Below are 13,904 nucleotides of genomic sequence, written 5' to 3'. Positions count from 1 at the left end.
GAAAAAAAGACAACACGGCAGGGGTCATGACACATCCAGCTTCTGTTGGCCGAGTAAGTGTGAGGCATTTCAGGCAGGGGAGGTCACCCAGTCACACTGGACTCTCCATCTGTGTGTCTGCGCGTGAGTGTGAGTGTGTTCGGGTGGCACGTGCTTGTGAGAGAAAGAGAGAGGGAGGAAAACAGACAAAAGGGGAGCCAGCAAGAGAAAGAGGCAGAGAGGGGATATGTGTGTGTGTGTGTGAGAGTCAAAAAAGAAAGATGAGACACAGCAAAAGAATGGCAGGACACATGGGTAGACACTCATCTTTCACTGTTACATGAAAAGTGCTGCTTTCCACAAAGAGGATACAAATTGGGATCTGAAATAGTTTTGTTTTCAAAGACTTTTTTTTCATTTCAACAAATGGTAAAGGATAAAGTACTTCACCTTTAAATTAAAAATTAAAAACATTGCAAACCTCATATAAAATAAATAGAAAGTGTGTTTCTGATTCCATTTATTTTATACGAGGTTTGCAATGTTTTCATCCTTAATAACGAAATCTTACAACATGCAAATACATGAAAAACTTTTCTTTTTTTATTACTGTTCATTAATATAAATGAGGACTCAAGTTTGGGATATATGTAATTACACTGAATTTAATTTATTTAATTAATTAATTAAATAAATCATCCTTAAAAAGTAGCAAGTTTATACAGAATTCTGAGGTTAACTTTATGGTTTTAGCAATTAATGCTTTTTAAATGCCTGCGTGGACAAATAACTTTGCAAATGCTTGAGGAAGAATTAGGCCTACATGAATTCAAAAGCAAAAAATACCACAAAAAAAGCACTGAAGACTGTAGTGACCCCTGAAGCACGTAAAATCACAACATTGCTCATTTCACGTGGGAATACCGTATGTGAAAATTTAGCCAAAATACAGCCACTAATTGCATTTCTTAATTCAGTTTCTCAATATTTTTAGCAGTAGACAGATACTATAAAGACATCAAGCCCAGAGAGAAAATTCACACCAACACCAGCCCTGCAAAGAGAGAACATGCCCTCAGGGAAAGAATCCAGTGAAAAATCAGAGCCATTAATAGAGAAACGAATACTGCCACAGAACTGATGTTTCTGACTGCAATGTGCGAAATATATTTGTGTGCAATACATTGCATGTGAAATTGACAGTAATATTTTGGCTGAATTCTTACATCCTTGATGTTTTATGTATTAAAAGGTACTGCAGGCTTACATTAAGCATGGTCGCCTCATGTAGCTGCCATATTAAGATCACACGACCAGCTGACTACTACAGTACTTATTTTATCTCTGTGACCCTCCTGTAAATGGACAAATTTGCTAATAAATTAACACATTTCTCCAATTAATCATAGCTTTTACAGTTAGACTGGACACTTTTGCAACATAAACAAAAAAAAATGCTAAATGCTGAGGCTTCTCCTAAATTTCAATAAAAATTAAGCCTAACAATCGATTGACTTTAAGGAAGGAACTCCTGGATTCATCTTCAGACTTCCAACAAGTAACGTCATATGTGTAAAGTTATATTTAGCTTGCTAGTTGTTATTACTGTATAACTCTTTGGCTGAATGTGATTTAAAAGCAGGGTAGGTGATTTGGTTCAAAAGCATTTTTTGTTATGCCAGATGAAATTCTCTTCACATCCCGATAGCAATCATTAAGTAGCTAAGTGGTCTAAATGTATTTCTATCATCGATGGAACGTGTAGGACCATAAAATGTTCGTCAAATCATATCCCTCGATCCAAGGGCTACAGTAGGCTGTCCTACCTGCATGTTAATGTATGCATTTGAATACCCTGTTTGCACAGAGACAAGACGTCATCAGCGTGGTCCATTACGCTATCGCAGACCGACTGAGAATGGCAGGAGTTATTATTGTAATGTTATGTGTTTTGTACTGTAATGTACAATGAATGAGACATGAAGTAATTGGACAGCGTTGCATTCAAACCTCCACCAACGCCGTCTCTCATCGTTTCACTGTAAGCTTCTGGTCTGTCTGTGTACGTTCATCTGTTTTTAGAAGGAGGCGTGGCTTTGGAAAGTGATTTGCAGAGAGGGTGGGATCTTATGCTTTCAAAGCTAGCTTGTTATTGCTAGCCTCTCCGAAATCACCTACCCTACATTTAATCATTTAATTATGGACAGTGGTTAACGTTAGGCTATATACTCACTAAGAATGAACTAAAGCATATTGTGTTAACTCCACTAAAATTAGACATGCCCAAAGAACTTCAATCGTGTGTAACTACTATCCATGATTGAATCAGATTCTGCCAGAGTGTACCAAGCCTAATAACTTAACTGCTCATTAATAATCAAATTGTTTAAAAGTTTGGGGCCGCTATAATTTCTTTAAAGAATTATATGAACATTAGAATGATTTCTGAAGGATCATGTGACATTGAAGACTAGAGTAATGGCTGTTGTAAATTCAGCTTTGTCATCAAGCAATAAATTACATATCAAAATGTATTGAAGTAAAAACAGGTATTCCTAATTGTAATACTATTTCACAATATTACTGTTTTTGAGCAAATAAATGATGATCCCAAACTTTTTAGGGGAAGTGTGTCTTTCTGGAAGTGTGTCTTTTTTTTGTGTCTGTTTCCTATGAACCATCTTTTCCTGCTAGTGCTTTCCAGGGCATTTTGACTGGAGATGATAATCCATAACACTCTCTTAAACACATCCGAGTTGAAGGATATCATAGACCAATAAAGCTGAGAGCACGAGTATAATTATTTGCCAGTTTCAAGGCCAACACTATTAGGCCACGTCTATAACAAAGTGCACTGACAGAGACCACATTTCAACAATGTCTTTCTGAATAAAAACAACAATCCACAGCACTTAAGCCACCCATTATTTTGGAAACATACAGCGTTATGACAGCACATTGAGAAACAGAAGTCATAAATAGCATTCATTGCAAGGGATATGTTAAGGTAAAGGGCTGGTCTCATTAAGCATGAACGTGCTGCAGTTCCTCCAGCATTCTGCAGGCCTAAATCTGTCAGCTATACTCATGATCAAAGATGAGGCCAAGCAGAAGAGCTACATCCCAGGGAACCATTTAGTCAAACAGGACGTCCTGCAAAACTCAGGGCTCATTCCCAGACATTGTTACTGCCATCCAACATCACTGTGTCAGACATCCTTTCACAGAAAATATAGTTCATAAAGTCAGGAGCATCAGTAATGTGTCATCTCTATTTAAAACATCTGCCGCAGCTCTCTGGGAAACAATCATGGAGGATTTAAAGCGTCCACTGGGACACAACATGTCAGACAACAGGATAAGCATGTGCTCTCTGCTGTACCGAACAATCACGGCTGAGGGCTTTATAGTTTCAATGATTCGGTTGCACATATGGGGAGGCCCTAGACATGAATTTACCACCAAATGGTGTCGAAACGCTGATTGTAGTATGCCTTCGCCCCTGAAGGCCTTTCCAGATTATCCATCTTAGTGACATATGCTATCGCTACACTGACTGAACCTTGAAATAGAAACAGACCACCAAGAATGACCCCTGGGAAAAAATGTTCAGGCTGTTTTAAGTCACAGCATACTAGGTTAAAAAACATATTATGATATGATTCAACAGGATCAATAAATGTGAGTTGTTCAGATCTATTCATTTTCAAAAACAAGTATTCATAAATATATCAAAATTGCAGTAGGTCTATATTTTTACCAAAACGGCTTAACTGCTGATTAATATTTTAAAAACTTTTTTTAATGCCAAGTCAAAGCCATGAGGTGTGGCTAAAAAGTCATATGGCCCAATCACATGCAGGAAAGATGCAAGTAAAACACATATTATATGATATGATAAAACAGGGTCAATGACCCTCTATTGTCCAGATCTCTTAATTTTAGAAAAAGTATTAAAAAATACATCACAACAAAAAAGAAGTTGTCATCACAATAGCTTCATGGTCAGAGTGCTGACATACAGCGCCGTTGCGCTTTGGCCGTCCCAAGTTTGAGTCCCAGATCCTGCCCCCCTCTCTCTTCCACTTAGGTTCCTGTCAACTAACTGTCCTATCAAAATAAAGTAAAAAAGCCAAAAAAAAACATAAAAAATACAAATCATACTTTTGATGGTGTGAATAAAGCTCTTTTATGAACATGCGTTTTCATCTCTGAATTCTTCTAAAAAAATGTTTTACGAAAAAACATTCACCGCTTGGCTTGTATGCCAAGCCAAAGTCATGCGGTGTGACAAAAAAGTGGCCCAACATGAAGTAAAAAGCTGGAAAAAAACCCATAAAAGAATCAATTATATCATCAAGAGGACCCCTGTAGACCCTCATGCCAGGTTCAATAATGTATTAAAATATCACATAATTTGACCTATAAGTAAAGAATTCTAAAGCCATGTGGTGCGAGTTCCTGACAATTTTATATTATTTATGAATTAATAATTCATGACATTTAAAAAAAAAGTACTTTTTACCTTTAAAAATCTATCTAAAACTTTTGAAAAATAATTATTAACGTGTACACTCACGTGCTTTCAAGGTGTAAGGAAAAAATTGTATTACTTTTAGTTGATGGTTACACCACATGACGCTACAATGTAATGACATACACCAAATGAGTCATTATCACATTGAAACATTTCTTAAAAAAAAAAAAAAAAAAATCAAAACCATATAAAAACAACAAATACAAAAAAAAAAACATTTCTAAGAACTTGGCACATGTGTTTTATACCAGATTTTTTTTTGGACATATGCCATTAACCCAACACTGCATTATAGAGGGTTAAGGCTAAGTGCAAACAGTAAATCTACTTTCTGAACTGCAAATGCAGACACAAAATAACAGTGTTCCAATGAAACATCAAATGCAGATGCACAAATCTCATCAGCGATGAAGAGACAGATTCCAGTCACACTTTGTGCATGACAATCACTCTGCGTGTGTTCGTGTGGGTGTACGGTAGTAATGATCAAGGGAAATTGATCTGTCAGTGCAACATCTGTCCTGTTAAATCCCATTTTCTTTAGGCCACAAATTCATCTCCTCGAATTCAGAAGCAAGGACGTGAGATCAGTCTGTCGTGTTTCCGGATCAGTGGCGGCGCTGTGGGTTACAGCATATTTATTGTTTTCATCTTGCTTTGGACAGGCTATCTCTAGCACAGCTAATTAAAATTCCCAATGAGAGCTTAACTGCATATCAGGAGATTACGACATAAAGATGACTCATGCCCACAGCCTGGGGAAGTGCATCATGTGACCGCAGGGCTCCGCCCATCTTATCTCTCAGATGACACTGATGAGGTCCCAGAGCATCTCCAACAGCACAGCCTTGTGTTTTCCTCTCATCATCAAAACAATGACATAAGAGTGGGGGATGCTAAGGCAAGCATCGCTGTTCTTATTGCTCATTTTGCTTTATCAAATTTTATAACGGAGAATTAAACTTCATTTGTAAAGTTTACGCTAAGGAATGATTCCCCCCCAAAAAATCTGATAGACTTGAAGAGGAACCTATGGACCATTTCAACAGATATTCGGCGGTATAAGGAAGTGATGTCTTTGTTCCTTGGACGTTTCCGGTTAGCGTTCAAGCGCATTCAAAACAATGGCGGCAGTCGCTTGATGCACAGTGGGATTGCGATTAATTTATTTAATTCTGCTGTTTAAAATGTCAAAATTAAAATTAGATCCTTGTTGCTCATTGCTCCCCCTCTGGCCTGGAACTAACATTAATTTATAAATAATCAGAAATTAAAGGGTTTTGATGTCCGAGAAATGCGCCTGGATTGCAGCAGTGAAGCGAGAAGCAGAATAGACACTAGCAGCTCTAGGATATACAGCACACATTTCCATTCAGGTAAGGACAAGTTCTTGTTTTTTCCATTTGATTCTTTGTATTTCTTTACGTTAACTCTTCAAGTATGATGCAGCATTGTGTTTTCGTCATTGTTTACATATGCGCCTCGCATTTTGATTCTTGTTTAATGAAAAAGGCCAAGCTTTTATTTCCGTTTTATTGCAAGCGTTATGTGGGCTATAATTAAATGAGTTCTCATTAGTTGTCTAGCTGTCTTGTCAGCAGATAAATGCAGTGAGGAACACGTTATAGAAATGTTTCTCTAAACTTGAATGTTGAATAGTGAAACGGTTAACTGCAGTAGTTTACAAAAGTTAACGGTAAACATTTTTCATCACTTATGCTTGTCTAATGGTAATTCCAACATGTACTGATGTATTAAACAATAATAGTATTATTTGTAAATGTTGTGCATTAAATAATTGTTTTACTGTCTTTAGGAAAGCCATCATCTGTAATGTAAGACACCTAAGACAGTGAGTGCTACAGGGAAACAGGACAGTGCCAAACCACATGTGACCATATGAACACCCAGATGTGTTTGAGAACTAGAGGATGAAATGCAATGTAGTACTCAAAGCTGCTCATGGTCAGCCTGCTGCTTTTGATATTGATCATGTTAATAAATTTGCTGGAAAAAGTCTGTCTTTTGTTTATATGCAGTACTGGTCAAATGTCTGGACACATTACTATTTTTGATGTTTTTGAAAAAAGTCTCTTATGGTCATCAAGCCTCCATTTATTTGGTCAAAAATACAGACAAAATCAGTAACATTGTGAAATATTACAATTTAAAATAATCGTTTTCTGTTTTATATTCTTTATATTTATTTCTGTGATGCAAAGCTGGATTTTGATCAGCCATTACTCCAGTCTTAAGTGTCACATGATCCTTCAGAAATCATTCTAATGTGCTGATTTGATATTTGGTTATTGTCAGTGAAAAATTAGCATCCTTGCTGAATAAATGTATCCATATTCTTTAAAAAAAATAAATAAATACTGACACCACATTTTTGAACAGTAGTGCATGTTGTTACAAAACATTTCTATTATAAATAAAATAAATGCTGTTCTTTTATTCAAAGAATACTAAAATTATCTCAGTTTATAAAGAAATATTAAGCAGCACTACTGCTTTCCAACACTGATAGTAAACCAGCATATTAGAATGATTTCTGAAGGATCATGTGACACTAAAGACTGGCGTAATTATGTTGAAAATCCAGATTTGATCAAATAGAAAGGCATTATTTTAAATTGTAATATTTCAAAATATTACAGTTTTTGTCTATATTTTTGATAAATTAAATGCAGGCTTGATGAGCATTGGACTTATTTCAAAAACATTAAAAAATAGTAAATAGTTCACCTGTATGTGTGTTTACAGTAAATGTGCATAAAAACATACATACCCACATATATAGGGTATAATAGATATATACCCTGTAGTGTGTGTGCATTTATTAATCTGCATGTAGGCTATACTTTTATCTTTAAAAAAAAAAAAACTAATGAAGGTTAATGCAAAACACGGTAGCTGTCCGGAAGACTACGTTTAATGCACCTCAGTCATATTTAAAGAGTAATTCTATTTATTTTTTTTTAATACCTAACTTGCGTTTTCGCTAGACTTAAAAAGTATGCGGTGTAGGTTTTGACAGATATGAGATTTAAAAATGATGCTACCGGAAATGCTTCAGGACCAGATATGCGCAGTAACATTCCAACGCCTTTGTTATTGTTTACGTCCTTGAAATGGTCTATAGGGAGCAGAATATCACTGAGACTTGGGGTGGTCTTTTGTTTTGACTTGAACTACTGAACAGCCACATAGCAACCACCCAGAATACCTTAGGAACCACATAGCAAGCCCTGGCAACCTCCCACATCGCCCAGGGCACTGTGGTAGTGAGTTTTGAAGAGGCAATTCTGGAAAATTTAATTCTAGTTCTTAATTGTTACAGTGGGGTGCAAGTATACAAACAAATCGCACAGGTAATCAATCTCTTTAAAGACCCAACATGATAATTGTGTTGTCACTTGCTCACCCTAATGTTATTCCAAAACCATGAGACTTTTGTTCATCTTTGAAACACAAACAATTATATTTTTATTCTTTCATCCTCTTTGTCTATCTGCTGAAATCCACACAACCAGGACTTTCAGGCATTTAAAAGTAAAGATCTGGATGAATCAAGCAATCCAAGTCTTCTTCAGAAACACACTCACCCTATGTTTACATCCACCCAATCCATAAGTGATCAGATTGATGGCTCAATTGGATTGAAAAGCCTTCATGTAAACACCTGAATCAATCTGACTGGGTTCGATCTGAATTAAATTTAGATCAGATAGAAAGGGTTGGTGTAAACCTGAAACAATCAGATCAATAGGGGAAAAACAAGCATGTAAATGCTTGAATGTCTTATCTTCTTAATCAGGTTTAGAAAAAAATATTCCACATGTGCAGCGTTCTTATGAACTGGTTAGTGGAGGAGACTGACTATATACTAAATATCTGCTAAACCATTCATAAGACATTCTAAAACATTTGTCAGCTTTCCGTTTAGCTATGTCAACAAAACAAAAATTCCAATTATATTCACGGTAGCTCCAGTGGCATTATAGCAGTATATATTCTCCGGTTCTGTGACCGGTGAACTGTGCATACTCTGAAGTTTTGTTCAGAATACATAAAGGCACATGTTAATGAAAATATGTTTTGGATTGAGATAGCTAATGAGGTTTGATCTTGCACATCAAGCAGAAACGCTTGCTCTTTTACCATATTTGATGAGCCCTATGTATGATCAATATTCATATATGAATAAAACCCTAAATTACATTTGTTCATTGTGTAAAGCAATTGTATCAATGAAGGGACAGAATTCTTACAGGTTTCATTAAATACATCTTCATCTGTATTTCAAACAAACGTTTTATGGGTTGGGAATTACATTAACACAAGGTGAACTAAATGTGCACCACATTTACTGTTGCTTGGTAAAATTCTGTGGGCAAAATGCAGTCATCTCAGTTTAACATGAGGGACACGTGAGGCAAAACATGTCCACGCACAAATTTTGCATCGTTTTTAAGTTTGTTTAACTCTGAACATGGGAATTTGACACGCTGACCAATATAAAGCTACTTGATTTTTAAAGGAGTAAGATCTTGCCAACTTTGCCTGCAAATTTTCTTTGCAGTTTTGCTAATGTGTCCACATCGTCACCCGTTAAGGGTTTCATCAATAGAGCTGCTGTCCTAAAAGCCAAGAGAGAGTATTGGTATATGAATAAAAAAGTTTCACATTACTTTAAGAGACTTTCATGTTTTCTTCTACACCATAAATTACCATTATACAAATACAAATTTTCAAATCAGTTAAACATAACTTGTTAAAACGTTGCTACTTAAGGACTACAGCTACTAGGGATGAGTTTGCATGCTTGACAAATCAGAGACAAGTTTTAGTAGTGACTTATTTTTGTAGAAACACAACACAGTCGCTTCACGTTTGAGAAATAGAACATTATTTATGTGTGGTAGAACACAATAAGGAAGTCTCTTTAAGTAATGTTAACCACTGATTTTATTTCGCTCATTAAATTCAAAACGCTAAAAGCCCACAGGAAATTCCATAGGGAATCCATGGAAAATTAGGGTCTGTCCCAATAACCACACTTGTGGTCTTGGCCACTTGTGAGCACATGCACGCCACACAGGAAGTAAATGTGTAGGACTGTCCCAGGTCTAATGGCAATAGTCAGTGCCCTTAATGCACAGAGTCCACAGTATCTCTAATACAGCATCAATGCAGTATTTAAAGTCTGTGTAAAGTGATATTAAATTGTGTTCTGAGTTTATCACACAACAGAAAAATTTGTTATTAACCACACAGCTAAATTTGAATGATAAAAAAAACCACCAAGTAATTAAATAATAAGTTATCAAATTCTTTGAAAAATAAGCAGGACTCTCTGCTCTCAAACGCTGGGGGCGTGTCCGCTGTTGGCGCTGAAACCACGCCCACTCGTGGGAAAGCAGCCGTCTCTCTCATCTGTCAAATACCGCTGGGCCGCTACAACCTGAATGGATGCTACTGCTACTACCTAGTAGCTTAATTGGATTTATACAGCCATATATGTTTGAGCGTGCTTGTTCATTATTTAATTGTAGATGCGCGCTCAACGGCAAACATCACGAGAGCACAAGATCCGGTGCGCTTTGAAAGAAGAGAAAGCAGTAAAGCTCGCGTTTCCAGATGCGAATTGCGAACGCTCCATGTTTTTAAATTGTATGTATTCTGCCACATATTGATGTGTCTGGGCTAAGACCCGGGTATCCATTCACCCTGGAACCGTCCCTGCCTAGAATTTGTAGGCTATATACATCACAGACATTCAAAAAGACAAAACTAAGAACTTGACCTCTCAACATAGTGTTAGGGGCGGGGCCACGCTCTGTGGCTCCATTGCGTCATCGAGCCACCGTTTTAGCCCCGCCCCAAAAAATCCTGAACACAGAATTGGTTAAAAACTGTTTAAGGGTTTAACTACACAATTCAGTACTACATAGTTCAGAGTATTTGTAGTGTGTTTCAGCAATACATTTCTAACATTTGTAATGTGTTTAGAAACAATTCTCAGAATTCTCTTTACACGGACTTTAAGACTAAGCGTATCCAATCATTCATCATGATCAGGAACACACGTGCCCTGAAATTGCAAGATATTAAGTATAACTTTCCAGTCTTAGTTCAATTAATTGCTATTACATGTGATTTGGTAATAAAACAGAAATTGATTGCTAATTTTATTGGTGCAGAGCATTTTAAAGTGTGCAACTGCTTTTTGTTACCCAATTAAAATAATGTCAATGTGTTACATACTAATTACTGAACAGACATTCAGAAGTTCAACGTGCAAAGTATTGATCATCTAAAAATGTGTAAATAAAGCTCTGTAAAAACTTTATATATATATTTTATATATATATGTGTGTGTGTGTGTGTGTGTGTGTGTGTGTGTGTGTGTAAAGTTTTTACAGAGCTTTATTTACACGTATATATATATTAAACTCTAGACAGGTGCACTTGATACATTTTTAAGTGCAAACATTTATAAACACAATAAATAAATGGATTAATTTACATACAAAAGCAATGTAAATCAGCCATACATTTATATAAACGACTTTGATAACACCCTTTATAACTTCAATGTACTTAGGATTCCGTGTTGCCTGTGAGGTAATACACAAAACAGGTTAAATACATCACAGACAGTTCCAGCCCAAACTCGCTGATTGGATCTTTCTCGACTCGTGCAGCAGGTGGATTGCCAAGAAATCCATCCCACCACTGTCCCATAAGGATTTACTGCGGATCAATGGAAATCAATGCGATTCTTTCTGCTATTTTACAGAGGCTGTTTATAATATTAGCTCAGATAATCCTGTCTAGTTAAAGGACAGGTTCCATTATCAAACCCCACTGGATCTAGCCTAGCAAATTAGCTCACAGCAGTCCCTATAAACTGTATTATAAGGATGCTTAGGTTATCTGGCATGCATTATTGTAAACAGCGCATAGCCTCTCACAAACTGTATGCAACAGTGTTGATCAATGAGCACAGCAGAATTCAAACAGGTCCACAGATGCACCTGCCACCGACACTACATCACTGCCCATAAAAGTAGCATGCAAATCAGAAAAATGCACAAAACCCTACCCTTCATTATATAACTGTTTATATTTCGTGTGAGGTTATTCCATAGCTCTTGAACGCGATCTTACCTGCGCAGCCAAAGAAAAGAAGCACCAAGATTATCGCGTTGGTCGGAAACATTGCAATCCCTTTATGAAACACAGTGTGTTTACGGTTTATTATTGTCTTCCGTGCTTAATATGAAGAATTCGTAATCCGTAAAATTATGCCTGCGAAGTTCCCACGAAGTTTTCTGGACTGGATGCGAATGTGGACGAGGATCCTGATCGTTGGACAGTATTGATATTGTTGCGGTTTAATTTCGCGTGCCCATATGTCGCGCGCTGAGACTGTGAGAGGCAAGAGCGCGTGCACACGAGGCTTCAAGATGCACGCGAATTAATCCGCCTCTGAGGAAACACAACGATATGATCAAATAATACACTGAACCCAACCTGGAAACTAAATACGACCACCATATACACCTGGACTGCCCAGAGTATAAGGAATGGGATGGGAAATCAATATAAACAAATCTGTTTCATATTCTGGTACGTTTAATTAGACTCAGATATTTAAAGGGATAGTTCATAAAAGGGTGAACATTCTGTCACTATTTTCCCACTGTCATGTTGTTTCAGATCTGTAAAATGTTCCTTCTTTTGCGCAACAAAACTGGAGATATTACGCAGAATGTTACATTCGGTCACCATTCCCTGTTATTGTGTGGAGAAGGATACAACGCGAGTGAATGGTGACTCAATCCCTACCCTTACGAAAATTAACCATGGTTTTACTACAAAAAACAAACAAACTGGTAACCACAAAACACAAAAACCACGGGTTTGCTACACTAGCCTTATATGTGGTTATACGAATAGTAATCAATTCGCCAAAAACCATGGTTACTACACTTTTACTACAATAAAACCATGTTACATTTCCGTAAGGGTAGGCTAATGTTCATTTTTGTGACAACATGAAGAGGAGAATATTACGACGGGTTACTGTTTTAGTTTGAGTGAGAACTGGCTTTATTGTTATTGTCTTCACAAAGGTGCCTTTTCACAGTTGAGGAAGGCAGATCTAAACTGTCGCATTCAATTGATATATTACACCAATAAATTATTTATAATCTCAAATTTGATTTATTTTTCATATTTATAAATTCACAATATCATGTTATAATTTTGCAATGGCAATTTCTGTGTAAACAATTCTGTGTTTTAGATGCCATTTTTTTGCAGTGTAAAGACACCAAAATAAAATAAATGTATGGGAAAGAACCTGGAAGAGGCGAAATGAAAGAAAATAGTTCATCATCATTATCTGCATCTTCTTCATTTTGGCTATCATCACTAGAGCATAATTTGAGTACAATTCCTGGACAATGTTACATTGTTAGTAAAGATCTCAAAGGCTATCAAATTACCACCACGAGCAATCATGTCATTAAAAGCGGGTGTCATTGTCATTTGAGACATCTTGCATGGTATAGTAACCTTCTTTGTGTGGTTTCTGTGCCATTGTGATTGTTTCTTTGTACACCATAGAATTCAATAGGTGTGCCTATATTTTCTTCCTCCCAAATTTCCATCTGCCTGCAAATAAGATGATATACTCTTTCTGTCATCCAGATCTGTGGTAATAACCGTCAAAACTGTCTGAAACATCGACAGTTCACAGCAGTTTCTTTCATTTTTGGCGTATTAATATGCAATTGTTCTATTTTTGCAGTTTAAGCCAAACAAAGTACTTTGATACTTACTGTTAAAAAAAAAACCTGCATTAGACATGCATTGGATTTGCTATGGTTCCTTTTACAATGATAAGGAAAGTTACTTTTAAAAGTAATGCATTACAATATTGTGTTACTCCATAAAAAGTAACTGAGTTGTTTAGTTACTCTTTATGGAAAGTAATGCATTGTGTTACTTTTATGTTACTTTTGGTCACCTGGACTGGGCTTGCTTATTTATTTTTTATAACAAAAAACCCAAAAGTTAATAATTTTTTTGGCAACATTAAAAGCTCTTTCTCAGCGAAAGTGAAATTAAGCCTCAGGCTGAATGAAGTGCCTCCAATTTCTCTAATAAGTAACTTGCATTACATATTTGAAAAAGTAACTCATATTTCATTGTTTATTTAAAAGTAATACATTACTAGTTACTAGAAAAAGTAACGTGATTACGTAACTTGCGTTACTTGTAATGCATTACCCCCAACACCATTGCATATTGAAATTAAATGGCAAAATTAATTATATTGGATGGTACATTGGAAAAATGTGGTAAATTAATT

The 13,904-nt window shown here is 36.3% G+C and overlaps 1 protein-coding gene across 5 annotated transcripts in view; it reads right to left on the bottom strand.

Moving 5' to 3' along the window:
* Positions 1-11,964, bottom strand: part of LOC306851013 (neural cell adhesion molecule 1-like) — a 104,650-nt gene extending 92,686 nt beyond the window's left edge. For all 5 annotated transcript variants that reach the window (XM_079387025.1, XM_079387026.1, XM_079387027.1 and 2 more), the window contains exon 1: positions 11,693-11,964. In XM_079387025.1, coding sequence (XP_079243151.1) covers positions 11,693-11,744 — 52 coding nt within the window. In that variant the 5' untranslated portion in view covers positions 11,745-11,964. The remainder of the gene's footprint in view (positions 1-11,692) is intronic.
* Between the last annotated feature and the right edge of the window lie 1,940 nt (positions 11,965-13,904).

The sequence above is a fragment of the Barbus barbus genome, assembly GCF_936440315.1.
Source record: "Barbus barbus genome assembly, chromosome: 31".
Classification (NCBI taxonomy): domain Eukaryota; kingdom Metazoa; phylum Chordata; class Actinopteri; order Cypriniformes; family Cyprinidae; genus Barbus; species Barbus barbus.
Note: the sequence above shows the minus strand (reverse complement) of the source record. Positions and strands in the feature narration are given on the sequence as shown.